This window comes from Elgaria multicarinata, chromosome 15 (assembly GCF_023053635.1).
Source record: "Elgaria multicarinata webbii isolate HBS135686 ecotype San Diego chromosome 15, rElgMul1.1.pri, whole genome shotgun sequence".
In the NCBI taxonomy this organism is placed as follows: Eukaryota; Metazoa; Chordata; class Lepidosauria; order Squamata; family Anguidae; genus Elgaria; species Elgaria multicarinata.
The window spans coordinates 6,647,948-6,671,513 of record NC_086185.1 but is presented as its reverse complement, the minus strand read 5'-3'; the positions used below and the strand labels follow the sequence as shown (position 1 = coordinate 6,671,513).

Genomic DNA, 23,566 nt, shown 5'->3' with positions numbered 1-23,566 from the left:
TAAGAACTGTCAATTGGACTAGAGGCCGAGGAAGGGGGGTATGCAAGCCTCTCTCTGGCAATTTGCCATCATCATTATTATTATCATCTTTTTTTGGTCGCCTTCCAGGACAGAAGCCCTCTCAAGGCGGCTTACAGCAATAAATCATTTTAAATCACTGCCCCTTCTTGTTTGTTTTTCTGGCTCTCAACCCATAGGCACACCTCTGTGGTTATTTTTCTCTGCTCTTAGGAACACTGTTGTATCATGCAGTGTCACTTGCGAAGTGCTGACCTTTAGAAAGTTGAAATTAAAGTTTGTCGATTCACTTTTATTTTTCTTGTTGGGCACTGACAACTGGGTGAGAGGGTTTGTTTCCTCGTAAAAGAACCACAGAGTGCAATGGGTTAGTATGGACTCTTGTCATGTGGAAATTTGTTATAACCAAGTGGCAAAAGGCCATTTCAGATCAGTGGGGTGATCCCTGGCCTGTCTCAATCGTTGTTTCCGTCTCAGTGATTAGGCATCATCCACGATAAGGCAAATACTGGAAACAAGTAGTGATCTACTAGATTTTCTGACGTGGCTATTCCCAACCTTTTTTGGGTGCTGCTTCTTGCCAGCTCCTTATAAGGTTGCCTGCCTGGCATCTAGTAACCCCACTAGTATGATATGTAGTACCTGGAGTCAAACAAATATCTCATATGTCCTGGGATACCCCGTGACTGTATTTGGGATCCCGTCAGCTATTTGGAGGCAGACACACAACTACCCAGATTTCTGCTAGCTGAGGTAATAGGGAGGAGAGAGAGTTGAACACCGAACACTTTGCCTCCTGAGCCAGAAAAACGTTACACACACCATGAACTAGTTTTCTAATATCTGTTTTGTACTCCTGCAAGCCTGGTGATATCTCGCTCTTGGTGCCATTTTGGATACACCAGAACTGGGCTCAGACAATGAAGTTCACTATTGCTATGTGTGACAGCAGGGTGGGCAAAATTATGGGGTCACAGTAGGTGACACAGTGTATGCAAGGACAAGTTGTGCAAATCCACTGCAATATGATACCTCCTTTTTAGAAACTGTTTCTTGCAGTTCCAGATTGGAGTTAAATTGTCAGTTCATCAGCTGGGGGGATTTTTTCGTATGAATCCGTCCTCTGAGAAGTGTACAGCAGGGTCAAACTAGCAGTGAGACTAACATTTCCAGATTTTATATTGCCAGAAAGTGGGTGTGTAATTAAAGCATGGCAAAGATTTTTTTTTTTAAAGGAAAGACTCAAACTACCTTAGTTTAGTCAAACTCCTGCTGTGCTATCTTCTACAACGTGCAGTCATAGGTTCTATATACTTCCTTTTGTTAATTAAGTCACTGCCAATAATAGTTGGTGTTTGGAGACTATTTAAACAAAATCAATCCTTCTACAGAGAAAATAATGGTTTTCTTTCTGTCGAATCAAGCTCCTCAATTTTAAGGTTGCTTCCTACTATTTTTGTCTTTTGTTTTGCCTTGGGAAGCTGCTGGTGGGAGAACTGAGCTTTTGTAATCCCTTTAATTGGTGTCCTGTGTCAGTGGGTTGTTCTTGAAGTGGATCTTTCAGCGGGACTTGGGCTTACTAGCTGGAAACCAAAATTTGTTACTTGTAAGATCAGCAGAAACAGGATAAATGAACCAATTACGTTTTTAAAAATTGGATATACCAGTACACTGTGAGCTGGAATAGTAAAGTTTTAAGACAGTGCCACACATGTTGGGTTAGGTTTGCTGCCCTCATTTGCTGAAATAGTAAAGAAAAGTCAGGTCGTGATTTGTGGGGCACTGGATTCATTGGCATTGGTCCGGGAGGTGTGAAGTCACTGGCCACTAGAAGCTCCTCCCAGGCCTCTTTTAGCCTTTCCAGTGCCCAGCAAATACTGTTCTTGCTGCTTTAAGTGTTTCTGCATATTGAGGGCTAGGAAACTAAAACAGTTCTATGATATGCGGACATGGAGTGAATTGTGCTTGAACATAGTGGATCTTAGTCACACTCGGTCCAGTGATAACTGCTTCTGAGAGTGGTGAAAGATTGTGCTCCATCCAGTGGGGCTCTCAGGAAATTGGGAGGGTCTTTAGTGACCCAGGTAGGAATCAGAGTTTGCCCTTGTAAAAGTACAGACATGTCACTAGAAGTTTGTGTATGGTGTCCCCTCTTTTTCCCAGCACAAAGAAAACACTAGAGAAAGTTGTCTTATGCTCCACTGCTGTTCTTCAGGAAAGCACATCTTCTGCTAGGACTCTGTTTGCTATCAAGTAGGGTGGTTTAATTGGCCGATGTTCCTACCTAGTGAACTTCTGCAGTTTAACTTAATAGTACTGAAGGATTAGCAGTGATTCAAAGGCCCTTTGTAACCATTCACTTAAACATTGGAATGGGTTCTGAAAGACACTGCCAACAGTTGAGATGGGAAATTTGCTGGGCAAGTTGCTTTGTGTGAAAATAAGAAATTGGTGGGTAGGAATACTTAGGAGGGATTGGTAGTTCCGTTCTGTGCGTACCTGAGTAAATGGTTCCAAACACTTTACCAGTCTCCACCCTGACTTACTGAACAAAAAAGCGATTATTTGTCTTGTAGGCTTTTTCTTTTTAAAAAGATTAAAAACTTGCCACGGAGTAAGTGTGGACTTCTGCTCTTTCATAGGCTGGCTGGAAGGAAAACCATGCCACTTTTATGAACGAACTGAAAAACCTGCAAGCATCAGGATTGACGACCCTTGGGCAGGCTCTTCGGTCGTCCTTTGACCTGCTAAACCTCAACAGATTAGTGTCTGGAATAGACAACTATGGACAGGTAATGGATGCTGGCATTGAATTCCCTCGCTTCATCATCTGAAGAATTTCCGTAGCTCTTTTGTAAAGAGAAGGAGAATAGTTGCTGATGTGCTTAAAATAAATCAAGTAGGCTGCTTTGGGGAACTTGCTCATGTAGCCAGATGAGGCTGAAACGTGTGCCTTTTCTCCAGTCTCAAGCTACTTTTAGCCTGTGTGTGCATCTTCCATCCCCTCGTAGGCAGCCAGCAGGAATTGGAAATTGCAGCAGCTCTGGAGCTAAACCCCTGCCGGCTTTCCACAACTGGGAGTGAGCAAAGTTGAGATGCTGCTACATTATTTTGCTCAGTTGGTAGGGAGCAGGAGACCAGGACATGACAACGCTAGAGCATAAACCTGTTGCCCGGTTTTGACTGTCCCAGTGCAAAACTGGCTTGCCTTCTCTTGTGTTTTTGTCCACCATATGCTCATATAACTGCCTCTGCTGCTCCATTTTAGCTTCCTAAAATGAGGTCTGTTCTAGTGGGGGCCAGGAAAAAAAACCCTCAGTGAATTTTCATCATGTCTGGGTGGTAGTTTCTATGCATCTCTAAGGTCTCGTTTTTCTGTGTTTCAAAACGTTAACATGGGTATACTTTTCTTCTTTGTAGGGAAGGAATCCTTTCTTTTTAGAGCCCTCTATTTTAATTACCATTACTGATGGAAACAAACTGACAAATACTGCAGGTGTTCAAGAGGAGGTAAGACATGCTACTAAGCTTCAAAGTGCAATATAGCTGCACTGAATATGACAAGTTTGTTTGTTGGAAGCAGTATCCTAACTTAATTTTTTTTCGCAAAGCTCTGCTAGGAGGAGGCACTCTGAGGAAGGCCTTAGATGATGAGTGTAGTATATTTGGGTAGGGTCATGCCGGGAGTGGCGCTCCATCAGCCCAAGTTGTCCGGAGCCATGCTGCCAACAAGACCCTCCTCAATCCACACATGTATTAATACCGTTTAAGAAGAGTCCTTTTAACGGTGAATTGAAATGTTTCAAAAGCACCAAAACGCTAATAGAGAGACATACCCTGCTTGGTGTTCCCCGCCATGCCGGCTGCAAATAGGCGTTCTCTCTTTTCCCTCCCTCCCTCCCTCCCTCCCTCGGCAAGCCTGGGGCGGGTGCTTCTCATTTAAAGGGGCCGCACTCCTCTGGATCCTGCTGGTCTGGGTGCCTGGGCTGAGCAGCAGCGGACGGACAGAGGAGCTGAACAGATGAGAATAAAAAAGGGGCCGTGCTGTGCGTGGCCCCTTTAAATGGGAATCACCGGCTGCAGGCTTGCTGAGGGAAAAGAGAGCGAATGCCTTTGTTTTGCAGCCGGTGTGGCAGGGCACACCAAGCAAGGTATGTTTCTTCATTAGCATTTTAGTGCTTTTGAAACATTTCAGTTCACCGTTAAAAGGACTCTTCTTAAACGGTATTAATACATGTGTGGATTCTTCCCCTACATGGCTTGGGACCAAACTACCTTCTCCCATAAAAATGTCCCTGGGTTTTAAGACCTGGAGAGGTGCTTCTTGGAAAAGACCACCTTGAGCGCCCCCTGCCACCGCTTTGCCTCTTAGCGCCCCCCTATGCAATCCCACCGCCCACTTTGGGAAACACTGCTCTAAGATATTGAAGCTAATTGGTGTGGCTTAGAATTATAGATGATAACAGTCTTGTGCAGAGTTGTTTGTTGTATTTATGGATCTGCTTTTCCTCCAGGCTGCTTGGGGGTGTGGTACCTTCCAGCAACCCAGTGAGAGACCTTAGAATGTACAGACTTACACCGACTCAGACAATTCATGTATCTAGCTCAGTATTATCTACACCAGCCTTCCACAACCTAGTGCTCTCCTGGTGTTTTGGACTACAACTCCCAGCATTCCTGCTGCGAGTTAAGGGAATTGACTGCTGCGACTTAAGGGAATTGGAAGTCCAAAACATCTGTAGACATCAATTGGGAAGACTGGTCTATGCTGGCTGTGGTTCTCCAGAATGTCAGAGGGGTCTTTCCTAACCCTACCTGGAAATGCCAGGGATTGAACCTGGAGTCTTGTGCATGCGAAACATGTACTTTACCACTGAGTTACACCCTCTTCCCGGAAGAGAAAACTTGCCCAAAGTCTCCCTGAGAACTTCATGTCTGAAGCGAAGACTTGAGCAGCTGTACCAAAGAAGAGATGGTGAAAATCAAATCTCTACCCAGGCTGTCAGCTTCCCTGTTTTCCATTGCTTAATAATAACCATCCAAAACACTGGATAATTCTTGGATATTAGTTGGGAATTTCAGCAGAAAATAAAACTGGCGGCATGTGCGTTTTCAGGTAGGATCCAATATGTTTTATTGTTTTAGCAAAGCCTTTAGATCGCCTGTCTTTCTTTTTAGCTCCATCTTCCCTTGAATTCCCCACTGCCTGGTAGCGAGCTCACCAAAGAACCATTTCGCTGGGATCAAAGGCTATTTGCCCTTGTGCTGCGCTTGCCTGGAGCCTCTTCGGTGGAACCTGAACAGCTAGGGAGCGTTCCCACAGACGAATCTGCTATCACGCAAATGTGTGAAGTCACAGGAGGTAGCTCCTTTTTTGCCTTACGATTTCTTAGTGTGCAAATTTAAGTCTGCCTACTTGGAAATATTAAGGGATGTTACTCAGTGCAGTCAAGGATGTACATTATCTGGATGAGATTCCCATTCATGTATATCATTTAACATGTCCGTGGCTACAGCTGCATACAGATGTGAGTATAATCCCCCTCTTCCATGCATTAGTACTGGCTTGCTTGGGACTGTGGAAGAGTATTAGTAGAGTGTGTGTGTGTGTGTGTGTGTACTTAATATATACTGCTTAATATAATAAAAACTTTTAAGTGGTTACATATAAACATTACAAATCACATTGAAAAATACACACTTAAAAACTATTTCAACTACAATTAACAATAAAAAGCAACCGGTGTACCATTTAGGTGTGCAGTATGTTTCTTGTAATTTGCATAACCTAAAGTTGCCAAAATGTGCCTTCAGAACCTTGCTGTTTCTCTTGTTTTCCACTATAGGACGGTCATACTGTGTTCGGACGCAAAGAATGTTGAATCAGTGTTTAGAATCGCTAGCTCAGAAAGTTCAGAGTGGTGTTGTTATTAATTTTGAGAAATCAGGACCTGATCCACCCCACATTGGGGAAGGTACAGTAGAATCTTCCTACTTATTACAGGCTGTTCAAATAACAGATGCACAAACAAGTTTAGACAGAATAAACATAGTGTGGCACTGCAAAGACAGTGTAGACACTATACAAAACTGTCTTGTTAGTTTGCACTGGACAGATTTTTCCTTGGATATTTCCTTTCAGTTATTTGAAAGATTAAAGTGGTTTATGTATTACTCCAGAAGTTATTCTTCTATAAATTTTAACCAAGTTTTTTAAAAAATTCAAATCAACCATAACTATAACTTTCTTGCATCTATGCAGACTGACCAATACATAGTTTTAGTGGAGCATCTAAGTAGTGATTGGAAAAGTAACACTGGGGAGATAATATGCCATTGTTACTCATTGTTCTGTTCTTCTTTGGATTTTAGATGGACTCGTTGATGCCACAAGGCCCATCAATTCTTTTGGTTCTCAGCCGTGGCACAGCTGTCATAAACTTATCTATGTGCGGCCTAACCCTAAAACAGGAGTTCCTGTTGGGCACTGGCCAATTCCAGAATCCTTTTGGCCTGATCAGAATTCACCGACGCTGGTATGTAACAGAGGCTTTAGACTAATACGAACACACTACTGAACTGAGGTAATAACATAATACAGGATGTGTTGGAACTGGAAGCCCCTGATCCAATTTTCAGAACATCTAAACTAAAGATTTCTTCAAGTACGGTTGCCCAGCTTGGAGATCACGGAGGCGCTAGGCACACCCTCTTCTTTCAGCCTCAGACTCCCTCCCTAAACTCGCACGCACACACTGGAAATAATATGGCCCTACTGGGTATGTGAAGCATTCTGAAAAGTTTAAGGGAAGTGCTGGATAGTTACTAAATCACAGCATCCTGTTCCTTCTTTGCAACTGCTGGTGGATGCTTATGAGAGGCTTTGTCTTGAGTAACATTTTGACCTGTTGAAATGTGATAAATTAACGTTCTTTGCTCGCAGATAAATGCAATTGGGGTTGATGCCAAGCAAGGTTGTAACTTGCCTTTCCCCCCTTTAAAACGGTTCTGACTTTGGTCTTCCTTCCTTTCAAGCCTCCCCGCACAGCACATCCGGTGGTGAGGTTTTCCTGTGTGGATTGTGAACCCATGGTGATCGATAAACTTCCATTTGACAAGTATGAGCTTGAGCCATCGCCCTTAACACAGTACATCTTGGAACGAAAGTCGCCTCATGCGTGCTGGCAGGTATTTGCTTGATACCCATTACAAGGATTCCAACGCGATGCTGGGCAAACTTGTAGCAGAGAACATTGATGGAGCAGTAGAACCCAATGGGTAGCATTGGGGCTGTCACTTAGTAGCAGAGGACATGGTTGCATGCAGAAGATCGCAGGTTCCATCCCTGGCATCTTCAATCAAGGCTAGCAAAACTGGGAAAGACCTTCCTCTGCACATGTTCAGGTGCCTTACCTGAATTTTATGGGTTCTTGTGATACATCACCTTTGTTTTTAAGCATTAGCCTGGTGGCCCTTGGCAACTAGAAATTGCAAGCAGATGAGTGCATGGAATTCCATGCAGGTGAGAGAGCAGGCTGTCGGAAAATAGAGAATGGTTCATCCCTCCTCTGTGCCCTGAATGAAAACCAAGGGGGGCTGCTAAGAGGAGAGAAGCCCCTCATCTTCACCCAGCTTTGAAATGCAGCTCTTCGCCTTCCTCTGCTAGCCCCTGGCAAATCGACAATATATTTTTTTACAGGCTGGTTACTTTTGGGGTCTTATTTGCAAGACTATGATAAATGTAAACCACTCTGTGCCTTAATCACTTTCAGTACTATTTTTTTTAAAAGTGGTGATGTTTACTAAACTCCTCAGGTGAGTTAGGAAAAGTGAGCAACCCTCATATAACTTTCTATAGAAATGTTTATTGATGATTTTTCAGTTTAAATTGCATCCTGAGAGTGTACTTCAACACAAGAGGCAAAAGACAGAGAGCTATGCAGCTTTGGGCAAAATTATTTAACAAATATTTTGCCATTGAATTGAGTGGGAAGTGGACTGGCTGCGAAGTATTCCTCACCCTGGATTTATTTATTTATTTATTTCACTTGTTTACCGCTCCCATAGCCAGGGCTCTCTGGGCGGTTTACAGAAATTCTAAAATTGAGGTAAAAACAAGTATACAAAATTTAAAACTCTAAAACACAGAAATACACACATAAAACATTAAAAATCGATTAAAAACTAAACATGTGGGTAATTAGGATGTGCCGCCATATGCCTGGGCAAAGAGGAAAGTCTTAACCTGGCGCCGGAAAGATAGCAGCATTGGTGCCAGGCGAGCCTCATCAGGGAGATCATTCCACAGTCTGGGGGCCACCACCGAAAAGGCCCTATCCCTTGTTGCCACACTCCAAGCCTCTCTCGGAGTAGGCACCCGGAGGAGGACCTTAGATGTTGAACGTAGTGACCGCGTGCTCGTAGGGCCCCGAACTCAGAGGCTTAAGGTCATCCTATGCGACCGAGAGGCGCGTCGGAGGTGATTTCTGCCTCCCTGTCCTTCAGCCCTGCATTTATACTAGTTGGACTTCTTTGCCCATTTAGTGAAATCGTTTCAAAGGGGGAGGGATGGAGGCTTGAGTGGCCCCAGGATAGCTCATATCCTGGCCTCTCCAGCCTCCTGCCCACTGAAATGCTCACCACCCTTTCTCCCTCTCCAAGATTGCATTTCCAGCCTTGGAGAGGCAGCTGGTGCAGATCTTCGACCTCGAAGCTGGGAATCTGAAATATCCTATGGGCCCTAAGGTTGCTGTCTAGGTGCTATAGGATTACTCCCTAATTTAAGAGATCATAAGCATAGTTGGATGGGAACATCCAGCAACGTGAGATCTCTCTCTTTTTGTAAAGTCAGTCTGAGTCTTGCAAACCAACTTGGCCGTCTTCATTAATGAGCATATTGACCAACTGGTAATATGCTTGATCCTCCCAGAGTGCAGGACACAGAATAACGGGCTCAAGTTACAGGAAGCAAGATTCCGGCTGGACATCAGGAAAAACTTCCTGACTGTTAGAGCAGTACGACAATGGAACCAGTTACCTAGGGAGGTGGTGGGCTCTCCCACACTAGAGGCCTTCAAGAGACAGCTGGACAACCCTCTGTCAGGGATGCTTTAAGGTGGATTCCGGCATTGAGCAGGGGGTTGGACTCGATGGCCTTACAGGCCCCTTCCAACTCTACTATTTTATGATTCTATGATAATAGTGCAAGATAATTGTTTGGTAGGAGGATATCAAAGAATAAGGATAATTTTATTCCCAATAATTTATAAATATTTAGTACCAATATTTTAAAGCTTTGAGCTTACTCAGATTTTGAAAGCTCCATGAGCCTGGGTAGCTTTGTTCAGCAGTGAAGTTGATGCTTTGGTATAGAGTACGACTGCATTATTTACTTAAAATGTTTGTAGGCCACCTTTAGGTCAAACTCGCCAGGTGATTCCTGACATAAATTCACAATATAAAACGATACAAGTTTAAGACCGTAGCAGAACATGAATTAATTAAACAGTCAATTTTTTTTTAAAAAAAAAGTCATTCATCGCAGTAAGAACAGTAAAGTCAGATAAATATAAATTCCAGTAGCACCGCATGTGCAGCATTCCAAATAGGCAAAACACTAGTAAATCACATGTCTTGCAAAAATACAATATGCATCACTTTTTAAAACACACACACACACATCACTGGATTTTAAAAACTCTTGGCTTCCCATTTTAAAAGTGGCTTCGAGGCCCAGTAGCTCTTGGTTCATTAAACCTGGTCTCTCTTCCCTTGTGGTCCTCTAGGTCTTTGTGAGCAGCAGTGGGAAATACAGTGAACTTGGCCATCCGTTTGGGTACTTAAAGGCCAGCACCACGCTAACGTGCGTCAACCTCTTTGTGATGCCTTACAACTACCCTGTTCTGCTTCCTCTGCTAGGTGAGTGACGCGCAGCCGTGCCGCACAGCTGAGTAGGAAGGTAGTCTGTCTGTATTGTCCGTGATACTTGTTTGCCAGCCGTTTTCTTAAACGGGATGGGAGCAGTGAGTCTAAGAGTGTTGCAAACTGCTACGTTGGGAGAAGAGGATTTTTACACCCCCCTCTCCCTTTTTTTCTCTGCAGCAGAGGAGGAGAGCCACCTGCTGCCAGTGCATGTTTGATGCTGCTCACCTCCTAGACTCGTAGCTTCTTCCTTAATTGGAGTAAGGTTCAACCTCCATTCTTTTCCCTCTTTCAGGATGTGGTGTCTGCATATTCTTGCAGCAGCTTGTGTGGCCCGTTTTTTTGTTTTTGTTTTGAGAACTGATTCCAAGGGGTGTGTTGGGGAGAGAAGGAAGCCCACAGAGGACTAGAACCTTGATACCATCTAGGGAGGCTTCCTCCTCTCCCTTTCTTTTGCAGGAAATAAGAACCTCGACGTCTGTGGTGGGCTTGTTTCCCCAAACAGAATGACTTGTGCTCTGCCTTCCAATCCCGAAGGAACCTCAAGTTGACTTACCATATACTACACTAGTAGCTGATATATAATAAAGAGCCAGTGTTTTCAAAGGCTTGAGCAGTTAGACTTAAATTTGCATTCAGATTCCTGCTTAACTTTAGTGTCACTGCACGGGCAAGCGCGACACTCGTCATCCTCACCCCTAGTCATAAAATAAAATGCCCTCCTTTTCAGGGTTGCTGTACTGTCTCAGAAGGGATTGCAAAGCAATTTGTGTACCAAACTCATGTAGAAATAATTTAGCATGCGTAGTTTCTTGGATGTTAGCCGATTCTAGTAGATTCTTGTTACTGAAGGTGGGTTCTGACTTACAAGTTTCGTGGAAAGAAACACAATAGCTTTGTGTGGGTTTGTTTGCACCTTCTGTGTAGTATCGTCCTGACCATCTTCCTCCATCACCCAAAACATACCAATGCAAGGCTTGATCACGTACCCCATTTAAGTATATGCCTTCTGCTTCTCACCCTTTTGAATCACCCAAAGATTGTAGTTCAGAAGTGCATGCGTCTTCCTGCCTGGTAGGTGAACTTCAAAGTCATAGTTAGGACCTGATGATGGTGTTGTACAAACTTTACAGCTCTGTCTTTTCCACCTTCCCTGCCACCTCTTGCTTTTCATGATAGAAAACAAATGTCAGGCGGGTTCCTTTTTCCAGCATCTGTACTTCTCATCCACGTGCTCTTTGCAGGCCTTCTGTTTTCAGTCCAGCTGACTAAAATGTCAAAGCAGCAGGGTGGGGATTCCAGACCGCCTGAGTCACAGACAAGATGTTTGCTCTGGAGTTGGGTTTGCTTTGTGAACACGGGGTGACAAATGGCAGCAAACCATGGGCCTTGAGTTATTCCTTCTGTGGAGGAAATGCATCCAGCTCAATGCTGGATTATTATGCTTGCCTTCCTGGGCATCACCCTGAAGCATTTTGCTTCCTTGAGGCAAAATGATTAAGGGTTTGCATAAATACGGCTTGAACATTTATTGAGAGGCCTGTGGTGTTTGCATTTTAAAAACAGGAGCCCTGCCCAGCCTCAAATGGTGCAATGCCTCTTTAAGAGGAATTTTTGGAGGACTGCTTAGGACCGTGCCCCACCTTTTTTATTTTTTGCATGGTATTAGGGCATCCTGGCTGCTGCTTCAGTGTGATTGCTGGTGTGTTGAAGGAAATCTCACCTTTTTTCCCTGGGCAAAAGAGAACAGGGGACTCCTTGCGACAATCCCTTTTAAATTTCTTTCCTAATGTATGTGTCGAGAAAGAGAAGGCTACCTTAGAGGAATGTCTGTTTTGTCTTCGCCAGCATTCTTGATTTATTAGAGTGTTTTGTCAGATTTGTAGCAACTCTTCTGATTTTTCCCCCACCTTTTTTTTCTTTTTGGGCCAGCTTTTCCACGAAGACTACTGCGTTATTCAAATTAAGCCTGGTTTGCTGCCCAAAGTTGGTAAAGCTCCTGAACTGAGCTGGAGACAGCAATGAAATCCATGGCGAAACCTCCACATTGCCCCTCCTGTTCTGAAGGGAAGGCCACAGTCACCCCATGGCCAAGCTACACCCCAGAACACATGAGGGGTGGAGGTTGGCCATGGGGGCACTTGGTGAGCACAGAGGAAGGCTTTGGGTAGTAAAGTAACCATTGGATGCTTCTAGGAATAAGCTGCATGGAGTTTTTGTCTACCTAAAAAAAAAAAAGTCAGTGTCGAGATTCTTCGTTTTGACAGGTCCAGCTTCTGTTGGGAATAGTTTGGTAACTTTTATGCTTCAAAGAGCTGCTTGAGCACTCTGTATATAACTTAAAATACCCACTTTAAAACATTTCTGTCACTTTAAACAGTCTTGCAGATAATAATGCCATGGTGTGGTCCCCCCCCTCCCTGTGTTCCCCTCACCTGAATGTCTGGGAATTGGGAAGGCACATATAAGGAATGAGCTGGTGTCTCTTAAGCTGAGGAGAATCCAAGCTCCCCTTTATTAAAACTAAGAAATGCCACTTCCCTTCATTAAAATTTGTGGTTGTTGCTGTGGTAAAACCCTGCTGTGGACTGGGTTGTGGCCTGTCTTTGTAAGTTGGATATATAAGAGAGAGTCTGGAGGGAGGATCTGCCGTTTGAAAACGGAAGTGGACTTCAGTTGTTAAGGGGTAGTTCTTTGGGGGAAGATGTAGGTGGGATACCTTGAGTGCACCTGTGTGTATGACTTGGAATTGTTTCTCCTCTTTTGCAGATGACCTTTTTAAGGTTCACAAACTTAAGCCAAATCTGAAGTGGCGGCAAGCTTTGGACAACTGCTTAAAAACCATGCCTCCCTACTACTTGCAGGTATGTTCCTCCGTCCATTTGATGGGTCTGAACAGATTGGTGGTGTAGAATAATCCTCGTGTGTGTGCTCTTCTAAGCAAAACTGTTCACATGCCAGGATTCAGAAGTCTTTAATGCTTGCAACTTGCAACAACTTACTGGTCTCTCCTCAAACATTATTTTGGAGTTGCTGTCTAGCCCAAGTCCAATGCTTATTTTTACTTTATTTCCACCCTCCTTATCTTTGGGCCAAGTAACTGCTGATTCCTGTGCTACTGCTAGTAATGTGGGCACCCCCCAGATGACCGTGTTTAACGACAGAGCTGGCAGGGACAGGGAGGGGAGTTGGTTGGTTGGGAATGTTGTAAATCACCTTGCATCGCTTGGGCAAGATGCCACAGTATGGACTTGCATCATCCCGGCAATGAGGGTCCTCTATAGCCTTTTGTGCTTGGCGGTGCCACGTTACATGACGCCAGTGCTGATCACGTGGTCTGAGGCCTATTGTGAGTTGGCTTAAACCACCAGATGTCCTACCTGAACCCTTGCTTCCAAAAGTGGCAGGCCTGGAGCATCAACTCGGCTGTGCCTTAAGCTTCATGTACACTGATCTGTGAGGCCTTTTTTTAAAAAAACAAACACTTTTTTTAAAAAAACAGATTTGATACGCTTCTTACTCTTGTGTATTTTGTTTTCCTTATAGCCATTAAAGAAAGCCCTAAGGATGATGGGAGCTCCAAATCTGATATCAGATAATTTAGATTGTGGACTTAGTTTCAGTGTTATCTCTTACCTTAAAAAACTCAGCCAACAGGTAGTATCGACAAAACATTTGCAAATAGAAATACATTGATGATGATGATTTTTTTTTAGTGTGTGTTGCTCTGGTTATATAAATAAATCGCCTAAGGAATGTCCCCCCCCCCTGTTTTTTGAGATAGGTAAAGATCTGACTGTGTTTGTTTCAAATAGCTTGCGGTGGTGGGCCTAATGCAAGTTATAGAGGGGGTGGGCAGCAATTCAGCTGCCTGTCCAGCGTTCGCTGGATTTTAGTTGTGTGACTCTGATGCCAGAGAAGCCCCTTGATCAGTCTTGCCAACAACTGAGTCAGCGGCAACTACTGATCCGTGCTGCTGGTGGCTGGAGGCCATGCTTCTGTCTTGAAACAGCTTTTAGAAAGGATTATCTAAAAATTGTAACTCTAAGGAAAGGCCACTTGTTTGCTTCGTCAAGTTCCTCCCCTTAGCGTGTGCGAAATGCGACAAATACTTCTGTTCTGGCTTTGCTGGGCTGCAGATGAAAGTTGTACGGAATGCTGCAAAATTTTAGATGGGGGCTAACGCTTTAAAGGATGCTGTGGGATTATCCTCGCTTCGTGTGGCCTAAACTGTCTTGCAGATGAGAGCTGAAGAGTTAAATTGGGCACTGTTCATATACAGTTTTCTGCATTCCCTCCCTGCTATGCACAGCGCCATTTCCGCTGCTTTTGATAGTGGATTAAAATAGGGACTACAAAAGCAATGGACTCGTTGTGTCTGTTTGCAGTAACATGGGCAAAACCACCCTTTTCTGTTTTGGATAACGTGGAAGAACTGCTTGCACATTTCGCTACCTCTAGATACAATACAAGAGCTTTAGAAAAACGAAGTGTTTACCTGCCAGGTAGAAAGGTCTTGAAATACTCAAGCAGTAGTCTAATATCTCACGAAGATCTTGTAGAACAGTGGAGGTGTTGAAAGACCCAAGGTACACAAATGGAAAATCAAGTGTATGTGAGTCCAGTTGAAATAGCTGAGACTTAAAGTACTCTAAAGTCTCCTTGATTTTTAATTTTGGGACACTTGGAATAAAGCCATCAGACTGCCTTGAGGTAGCTACTTTCATGTCTGTTGAGGGAAGACTTTAAAAACGTTACTGCTGCTTGTGTTGTGGCAGCTGGTGTTTGTGTCCTTTGTTTGAGGTTGTTCGAGAGAGCCAGTCCATGTACAATATGTAAAATGCTTGATGTGAGATATGTGCTTATTCTTGGAAAAGCCCAACAGTTAACCCTATAAAGATTCCAAGTGGTATAAGGCATTATTGATATGCAATAGTCAAGAACTTTTAAGTTGCACAAATTAATTTTTGAGTAACTTCTAGTCCAGGAAGCAAGCCTCATGGTATTTATTTCAGCAAGTGTGCTTAAAACAGTTTCTAAACACTAGTGCAGAGTCCAAGGAGTTATTTTAAGTGAACCCAATGGAATTGTGGATGTGTTTTCTCTGCTCAGAAAGCTTCCATGTCCCAAACTGGGTTTGAAACTCCATTCAGTTCCAGAAGTACTGGCGCACAGAACTGACTGCGCTGCTTCTTTGAATCCTGGCCCAGCCTGCGCAAATCTTTAATCTCTTTGCACCACGTTAACCCCCTATTGGACTTACTGTGATTCATGTAAATACTGCAGTTGCAAGCTTTTAAGTTACACAGATTGCTTTCTAGAGCAGCAAGTAAATGTGACTAATCACAACAAGATAGGCAGCGTGGGGGCAGGGGAGCTAAAAAAAACCACACCACTGTTTGCCCACCAAAGAGTTCTATGGTCATCGTTTTTCCCATGAAAAAGCTGTGTTGATTTTGTGACTCATTTTGGACTAAAAGGCATCTTTGGGATCACTGATGAAAATGCCCCATGTAACTTGAAAGTTTGCACCATTTTTAGAGATGATTGTGATAGTGCTTTAGCCATATGCCTTGAATCTTTGAGGAGACCCGTTACGAGCAACCCTCATTCTCTTTCAACATATACAGGGCACGCTTCGGCTGCCCTTTTTGATATAGTAGGAATTTGTTTTATACTAGAAATGTCTGCAGTGCTGTTTGCATCCCTTAATGAGCCGTATGATTTTGTTGTAGACAAAAGTAGAGTCGGAGCGGATAATAGGGTCAGTGGGTAAGAAAGCGCCGCAAGAGACGGGCATTAAAGTGAAAAATAATTCCAGCGGCCTCTCCCTGATCCAGAGCAGAGATTTCAAACAGCTACTTCAAGGGATCTCGGGCGAATCTCCACTGAGGCTGCCTGAAATGAACGTGAAGGAATTTGCTGGCTTCCACATAGGGCTCTTGAACAAGGTGAGGTTGTGGTGGAGGAAACGGCTTTGCTTCGCTCACTTCTTTCTGGGGCAAGAAGGGGACAAGTTAACCAAGATTCTGTTCTTTACCACAAACCAGGATCTGAAGCCACAGGCCTACCGGAATGCGTATGATATTCCTCGCCGCAGTCTTTTAGACCAGCTGACCCGAATGAGGACTAACCTGTTGAAAACGCACAAACTGATTCTAGGCCAGGATGAAGGTCAGTGCTACCCTCGGCACTGAAGTGCGGTTCTGGTTTGGCTCCCTCTGGGTGGAGCGCAGGAGCGCAGGAAGCGGCCTCACCTGGAGTCAGGCTGCTTGTCAATGACTGGCAGTGGCTCCCCGGGGTTTCTGGCAGGGGCTTTTGCCAGCTCAACCTGGCGAGGTCGAGGATTGAACCTGGGATCTTTTGCACACGAAGCAAGGGGCCCTACCAGAGCTGGGGCTGGCATCCCAGATGCTGTCAGCTGCTTGTCCACCCCTTCCTCGAGTTTTCCAGGGAGGAAATTCCACAGCCTTAGATACGATACATCAGCTTCAAGGATACTCTTCGTATGCACGCCCCAGCCTGCATTTTAAAGCCTATGGGGGGGCTGAAGCTTTATAACACTGGCACAAGAAAGGTCACAGCTAGAAAACACTACATAGCAAGTAAAAAGCAAGAACAATGCATATACCGGCCTGTAGGTTTATGTGTGACTTACTTAGCAGTTGTTCAGCATGGGGTTGTTTGATACTAGAGGTTTAGCGTTTGGTATGTTGCGATAGGCGGTTCTACAGATTGTGATTAAGACAAAGGAGAACCTGTCCTGATGATGGGGCTGGTTGAATCTTCTGACCACGGGGCGCCTTGACCTTTCCATCTCGGTTGCAGATTGCCTTCACAGCGTGCCTGTGGCTCAGATGGGAAACTACCAGGAATACCTGAAGATGATGCCTTCTCCGCTTCGGGAAATTGACCCAGACCAGCCCAAAAGGCTTCATACTTTCGGTAACCCTTTCAAGCAGGATAAGAAGGTAAGCGGAGCGTCTTGCAACCAGACGAAACATTTCACTGGCTTCCCCCCACCCCTCCTCAATAGTTTCTCTCAATTCCTGAGCGCGTGGGGTTGCTTCTGCTGCTGCACCTTTTTTTTTTTTTTTTTTGCACTAAGTCCTTCCAAATGGGTTGATGGAAGATGTTTTCTTTCCCTCTAGGGAATGATGATCGATGAAGCAGATGAATTTGTCGCAGGTCCTCAGAACAAAATCAAACGCCCAGGAGAGCCCAACACCCCTGCGTCCCTGAAAAGAAGGCGCAGCATGTCCCCGCTGTTGAGACGGCCCCAGTCACCCCCTGTAATAGCCAATCACGTCGGTGGAAAGGGACCCCCCTTGGCTGCAGGGTCTGCGTCCAACCCCAACCTCAAAGCCATGCCAGCTTACAAAGGTATTTAGAATTACGGCTTAGTAGTAGTCTCTCTCGGGTCTCCATCCTGCTTCATTTACTCCTCCTCTGTGCTTTCTTTTAAATATCTCTGCCTCTTGGGGGTAAAGGGACAGCAAGCACAAGGTTGCTTGTGCCTGTTGACAAAGCAGGGAGGTGCAGTCAGTTGCATCCTCTGAAGCATGTACTGGTATGAGGCATGCCCTTTTTGTGATGTGTGCGCTAAATTTTCAGATGCACCCACAAACATTTCAGGCCTTAAAATGTGAAGCGGCTCCTGAGTGCCATATGAGAACTGGCGATCGTCTTTAAAGGAAAACAAAGGGAAATGATTTGTATATGAGAGCCCCCCAGGGTTTTCCTTTTTTCACCAGCTGTTGGCTCCCCTAATCTTACGCCCTGCATGTTTTCCTGGGCAAGCAGAGTCGAAGGCCGGGGAAAACACGTGCTGTGACATCCTAAGGGATATGTTCCAAGCGGCATTATTTCCTCGGAGCTGGAGTCAAGGTTCTTCGTAAGGCAGAGAGAAGAGGCTGAATGTTCAGAGATGTTTCCCCAGACCGTAGAACAGCCTTCTCCAACCTGTTGACTCTCCAGATGTTTTGGTCTACAATCCCAGCATTCCTGACGATTGGCCACGATGGCAGTTGAAGTTCAAAACATCTGGAGGGTGTGCTGTAGAAGATCCCAAACAAATCACTAGAAATTCTGTAGCTTCCTTCCTTCCGCTTTTCCTGAAGTTGCCCTCCCCTGCTATGCATTGCAAGGGCTATTTAAACGCAACCGAGCCTGTTTCGTTCATAGACAACCTAAGTCATTTTTTGTTTGAGGCCCCTTCCCTGCCTTCCTGCTAAAGGACTCCCAATTTCTAGAGGCTGGTCTTGAACCTCTTGACCTCTGAAGAGCTTTCTGCTTCTTTGGAGCTAAGTGCAAAGCCTTGTTTCTTGCAGATGCAAATAGCAACACAGTCCAAGATGGCGACAGTGAGAAGAAGGTGGAAAACTTCCAGGCGCTGGACAAACCGGGAGACGGGCTGCTGGCGAACCCGGCTCCAACGTCCCCTGCTGCTGTGGTGGACGACGACCTGCCAAATGACATGGGCTCCTTGCCCAGTGAACTCAATTGCATTGGGGAAGATGGGCTGGACCACAGGCCTGATGCCAACTCGCTTGTTCGGGGACCCGTAAACTATAGCGTGTCTTCGGAGGACCAAAAACTCACCGCAGAGCCAGCGCCTGGAACTGTGCCAAATTCCGTGAAACTAACGCCCAGTATGTTTGAAGGGAACAACGAGGTTATCAAAATCAAAGTTATGAAGGAGGTTCGCAAGCCTGGGAGAAGTAAGTCACGCGTTGGTCCCCGTCACCCTTCAACGAAAAGAGCAGCGGCAGAGAAATGTGCTCCTCAGCTGTGGTTTTGACAGCTGTGCAATAGGTTGTCTGGCTCCATTCTGACTGAAGCTCTTGGTTTTTCAATTCCTTCATACTCTAAACACACTCGCTTGAAAGGGAAGTTGAGGTTTATTGTGATGGCGGCCTTAACAAGCAACTTTTAAAGTGTGATTCCTGCCCCCCCTTTTTTTTAATTGGCAGAAATTGACACGTGAGCTTTTGAGAATAGTTCTAAGGGTTCTGCAGGACACCGTCTTGTCCCTAATGTTGTTCAGCATCTATATCAGCCTTCCTCAACCTGGGGCGCTCCAGATGTGTTGGTGACAGTGGGGCATTCTGGGAGATGCAGTCCAACACATCTGGAGCGCCCCAGGTTGAGGAAAGCTGATCTATATGAAGCCAGAGGGGGAGCGGTCATTAAGGGATTTGGAGCCAAGTGTAATCCGTATGCTGATGACACACAGCTCTATCTCCCTGTGACATCTGAATCAGGTGAAGCTGTCCAAGTCTTGGATCAGTGCCTAGACTCCGTGACGGGCTGGATGAGGGCCAATAAACTGAAGCTGAGTCCTGGCAAGAGGGAAGCCCTGTGGGTGAGCGGCTCCTGGGTCCAGGAGATAGGTTCTGGGTGGCGTTGCGCCACCTTTGAAAGATCAGGTTTGTCTGAGGGTACTCTGAGGTCTATCACTGTCATTGGAGACCCATGTAGCCATGGCAGCTCAGAGTGCCTTTTACCAGCTGTGACTGGTTCTCCAGCTACAGCCTCTCCTGGAGAGGGATAGCTTGGCCACAGTGGTACAGGTGCTAGTAACTTCAAGACTGGATTACTGCAATGTTCTCTATGTAGGGCTGCCCTTAAGGCTGGTCTGGAAGCTGCAGCTAATGCAGAATGCAGCGGCTCTGCTGTTATTAGGAGCTGCCCCTTTTCAGCACAGAACTGCACTAGTTGCCTATTAGCTACTGGGCCAGGTTGAAGGACCTTTGAACTAGTATAAAGCCCTGAGCAATTTGGAAACAGGATACTAGAGAGAGAGAGAGAGCCTTATCAACCTGCCTGGACACTGAAGTCATCAAATGGCATGCTTCTGGTGGTTCTGCATAGCCCTGTGGTCCAACTGGAGCCCACCCAGAGTAGATCCTTCAGTGTGGTGGCTCCCTCCCTGTGGAACTCTCTACCTCTGGAGGTCAGGCATGCACAAACATCGTGTTTTCAGCACCTGCTAGACATTTTTATTCCAAGAAGCCTTCCTTGATTGACCAGCCAGTTTTTATTCTGTTTTTAAAAACATATGCTTCAAAAAAATGTATTTTAATACAGGCTTTTTTATTTTTATCTGATTGTTTACTGCTCTGGAATCTGATTAGATGTGGTGCAGTATATAAGTATAAATAAATGTGGGAATGCAGTTACGAAGGGGACGGGAGGAAACAGCACTAGTGGGAGAGAAAAGGGTCTTTTCTTCTATGACAAAGTGAATACTGTCATGTTGGAGATGTAAGGGAGGCAGCAGTCTGGCTTCTCAGCTCCAGGTCCAGTCCCATGAGGTCCTGCAAAGCTGCTGATGTTTAGAAAAGAGGCCAAGGGTGACAGTGGATGCCTGAAAAGGGCAAAGTCTCCTCCATCGCTGATGTGTGGCAAACTTGAAAAAACTAGGACAGTGCTTAAAAGCAAACTTTGAGAAATCCTCATTCTGTGTGTGTGTCAGTGTCACGATGACCGTGATCCTAACACTGTCTTTTGTTTGTTTTTATTGTAGATTATGAGAAAATCTTTTCTCTCCTTGAAGAAGTGCAAGGCCCTGTGGAAATTCAAAAATATTTCATTGAATTTGCTATTAAAGAAGCCGCAAGGTTTGTATCAAGATGATTTGTCACACGTTCAAACAAGTGTTAGATGGTGGCCTCTGTTTTTGACATGTTTCAATTGTTTGAAGTTACTCCCTTCAATAGTGACCCAGGGGGCAAGACTCTCTTTATTTTTGTAAGTAGATTTCCCCACAGACAGATTTTAACTATTTTCTGACAGACCAAAGATCTTGGCTTAGACTTCCGCCTAGTTGATTGAAATATTTAACAATGTTAAAACGCAACAGGTCTGTTCTGGGGGGGAAACCGAGCGGAGTGTGTCAACCTCGTCCCATTTGTATATAGTAATGCAAAGGTCACTGTGTGTTTCGGAGGGAAAAGTTGAAGATGGAGTGGAAAACCCACATTAAACGGCTCCCCCCCTCCCCCTCTCTTTCTTAGGTTTAAAAAACGGGTCTTAATTCAGCACTTAGAGAGAATACTAGAGGAAATAGAGTTCAGCAGCCTTCCCAACAGAGTTAATCATGTCAACAGTAGATAATAGTGTGCCGGCAAGACGAATGTACGGGCCAGGGAGAACGAGTTTGCTGTGTCGCAGAGGAGTGGAAGAGGATGCGGCAGTGACGGCGGCAGCTGCCACCCTGGCGGCCGGGCGGTTTTTCTGTTGGAGTCTAAGAAGAAGGGTGGCGTTTTTACGTTTGCGAACCTCTTTCGCCGGAAACTGGGCTGTGACCCTGATGGATTTGCTGCAGGTGTGGCTTCCTCCCTCCCCGTCCCACTTTGGAGGGCCTGAACCACCGAAGGGGCTGAAGAAAATACCCAGTAGCTGCCCTCTCCTGCAGGTGATGAGAATTTACTCACTTGAACCCTTTGTTCTCAGACGCTTTTAAGACGCCGCTTTAGGCGGCAGGTCGAATCTTTTATCTGCACTTGTGTTGGAGAGAGATCCTTTGTCCTAAAAGAGGAGAGAGGGAGAAAATCCCCTCCATGGTAGGAGTGCATGTGGTCGCTCCAGACACGAAGGCGAAAGCTCCCGAGAACTGCTAGCAGGAGGTTTCAGGGTAAATCTGAATTTGAGAGTAAAGGCGATGCTAAACTGAGTTGAGGACAGCTGTCAAGAGCCCTGTGACTACTGTCCCGGGTGGCCGCTAAGCAACCTACCTCAGCCTCTCTTCTCTTTTGTCTGCAGACATTATGAAAGCGCACCCGAGGCTCCCCAGGTCCAGACTTCAGTTCTCTTTCATCTTGTGAGGAGGACGGAGACTCTTCACGTGGACTTGGCTTTGGAAGCACTTAAAGGAAACTTTGGGTTTAAAACAAACAGAAAAAACACAACCCCTTCCCCCGCAATCTGTCTACATATAAATATATAAATATATATATGTATGTATTTTACTTTTTAAATGTTCATATGAGAAGAGATTATTTTGGACACTGTTGTTTACCAGATCCTTAATTTGATATATCAAACGGTATGTGTGTGTGTGTGTGTATATACATATATATATATATGAGAGGATTTTTTGAGCACTTGTACATAATAAAAATCATTTTATGATTTTTCTAATAAGTGCCTAATCTGAATAGGGTGTTGCTGGAAAATGTCTGTTCATCCCAGTTGTCTGTGAACACACAGGGGAAAAAAACATTGAAGAGGGGAGCCGATGCTGACCTCTAATGCCGTCTTCCCATTTCTTCGAAAGACACGGGGCTGAACTGATAGGGTGGGTTCTTTCATGGCTCTCCTTTTTCCTTGCCACTAGGAGCTGGCTCTTCCTCAGATAGTCACCATCTGACTCCCCTCTATGCTTCTCAGTCATTAGTAGATCCTCCCTTCTTGTTCCTCGATGGTGGTTATCCAAGAATGGGGTTATTTCTCCTGCGTATGTTGGGAGCAGGACTCTACAGATGGCTTCATACTCTGTCCCTGTTCCACTTGCTTTGCAACAGCTCTAGCTTCGGATTTTTGTTTTCCTGGCTATTTACCTTACTCTTGATGATGGAAGTTTCTGTCATATCCACTGCTGTATGCCCCATGGAAAAGCTCCCATGCTACGCTACTGAAGTGCAAGTATTCTAGGCAGGGCCAGTCTCCTTTCAGCTGGGGCCACGTGGAGGAGAAAGAGCAGTACTGGATCTGGCAGGGAGGTGCAAGCCATCTTCCTGAGAGCTCCCCTCTTTAGCTGCAGTTTTTAGCGTAGTGGTACAGGGCCCTGAGTAGAGCCATGGGAGATGCCCAGCCAGCAATTTAGCAGGAGAGTGGTTGCGAAGGAGCTTTATTAGGCTTCTTGCAGTTACATTATGCAACATGGCCTAGCTGTTGCTGTAAAACTCAAAAGCTGCCCCGAACTGGCAGCATTCTGGTAGATAGGCTTAATGCAGCAAGAGGACTTGGAAGCTGCACTTTAGAATAATAAGTTGTGCTGAGACTTTTTGGAATGATTTTGGTGGTCTGTAGTTGCTGACAGAACCACTGTCGGATGAAGTGGGGGGAGAGGGACCTCCAAAGGCAAATACTGAAAGACTTGAGGAGTGTGATCCCAGGGCAACTGCACAGGGGCCTGTGAGCATCCAAGTTCGTCCCACTGCGTTGATAAAGGCCTTGTGGCTCCTTTCACCGGTGTCTCTAATCGTGAGGATGTAAACTTTGAAGCTGCCCTGACATTCCATTGTCAATTGCAGTGTGTGTGTTTATAGTTGGGGGTCGGCAACGTCTACACCTTTGTTCTCGCCACCAAATTTGCCGGTGCAGCAGCAGGAAAGGCCCTTTTTTTGCTACCAAATTCCAGCGTCAAATATGAGGAGGCACAGAGGTGAAGGATGTGTTGCCCACACCTAGTGTATAGCTATGGTAAGCTCCGTTAACTGGCTCCAGATGCAAAAATACACTCCTAAGAATTGGAACACACCATGCACTTCATTGGTTAAGTTCATCTTGTGTGTGCTGACAGAACACCACTGCTGCATGTGAAGAACAGTTAATAGCAGGCCAGTGCCAAGCTTGAATCAGGCAAAAGACACTCCCCATAGGCATAGTGGAAGAAATTTGC

At 45.2% G+C, this 23,566-nt stretch overlaps 1 protein-coding gene across 3 annotated transcripts in view; it reads left to right on the top strand.

The window, feature by feature from the left end:
• LOC134409300 (integrator complex subunit 6-like) overlaps positions 1–22,100 on the top strand; it is a 30,983-nt gene extending 8,883 nt beyond the window's left edge. The window contains exons 3-19 of one of the 3 annotated variants that reach the window (XM_063141986.1): positions 2,661–2,810; positions 3,439–3,528; positions 5,197–5,380; positions 5,865–5,993; positions 6,391–6,554; positions 7,054–7,206; positions 9,804–9,936; positions 12,709–12,803; positions 13,486–13,596; positions 15,675–15,890; positions 15,990–16,113; positions 16,768–16,910; positions 17,091–17,322; positions 18,270–18,659; positions 20,468–20,561; positions 20,958–21,358; positions 21,706–22,100. In XM_063141986.1, the coding sequence (XP_062998056.1) occupies positions 2,661–2,810; positions 3,439–3,528; positions 5,197–5,380; positions 5,865–5,993; positions 6,391–6,554; positions 7,054–7,206; positions 9,804–9,936; positions 12,709–12,803; positions 13,486–13,596; positions 15,675–15,890; positions 15,990–16,113; positions 16,768–16,910; positions 17,091–17,322; positions 18,270–18,659; positions 20,468–20,561; positions 20,958–21,057 (2,508 nt within the window). In that variant the 3' untranslated portion in view covers positions 21,058–21,358; positions 21,706–22,100. Of the gene's footprint in view, positions 1–2,660; positions 2,811–3,438; positions 3,529–5,196; positions 5,381–5,864; positions 5,994–6,390; positions 6,555–7,053; positions 7,207–9,803; positions 9,937–10,119; positions 10,200–12,708; positions 12,804–13,485; positions 13,597–15,674; positions 15,891–15,989; positions 16,114–16,767; positions 16,911–17,090; positions 17,323–18,269; positions 18,660–20,467; positions 20,562–20,957; positions 21,359–21,705 lie in introns of those variants that run through there. The other 2 variants (XM_063141987.1, XM_063141988.1) reach the window with 2 other exon arrangements.
• Positions 22,101–23,566: the final 1,466 nt, after the last annotated feature.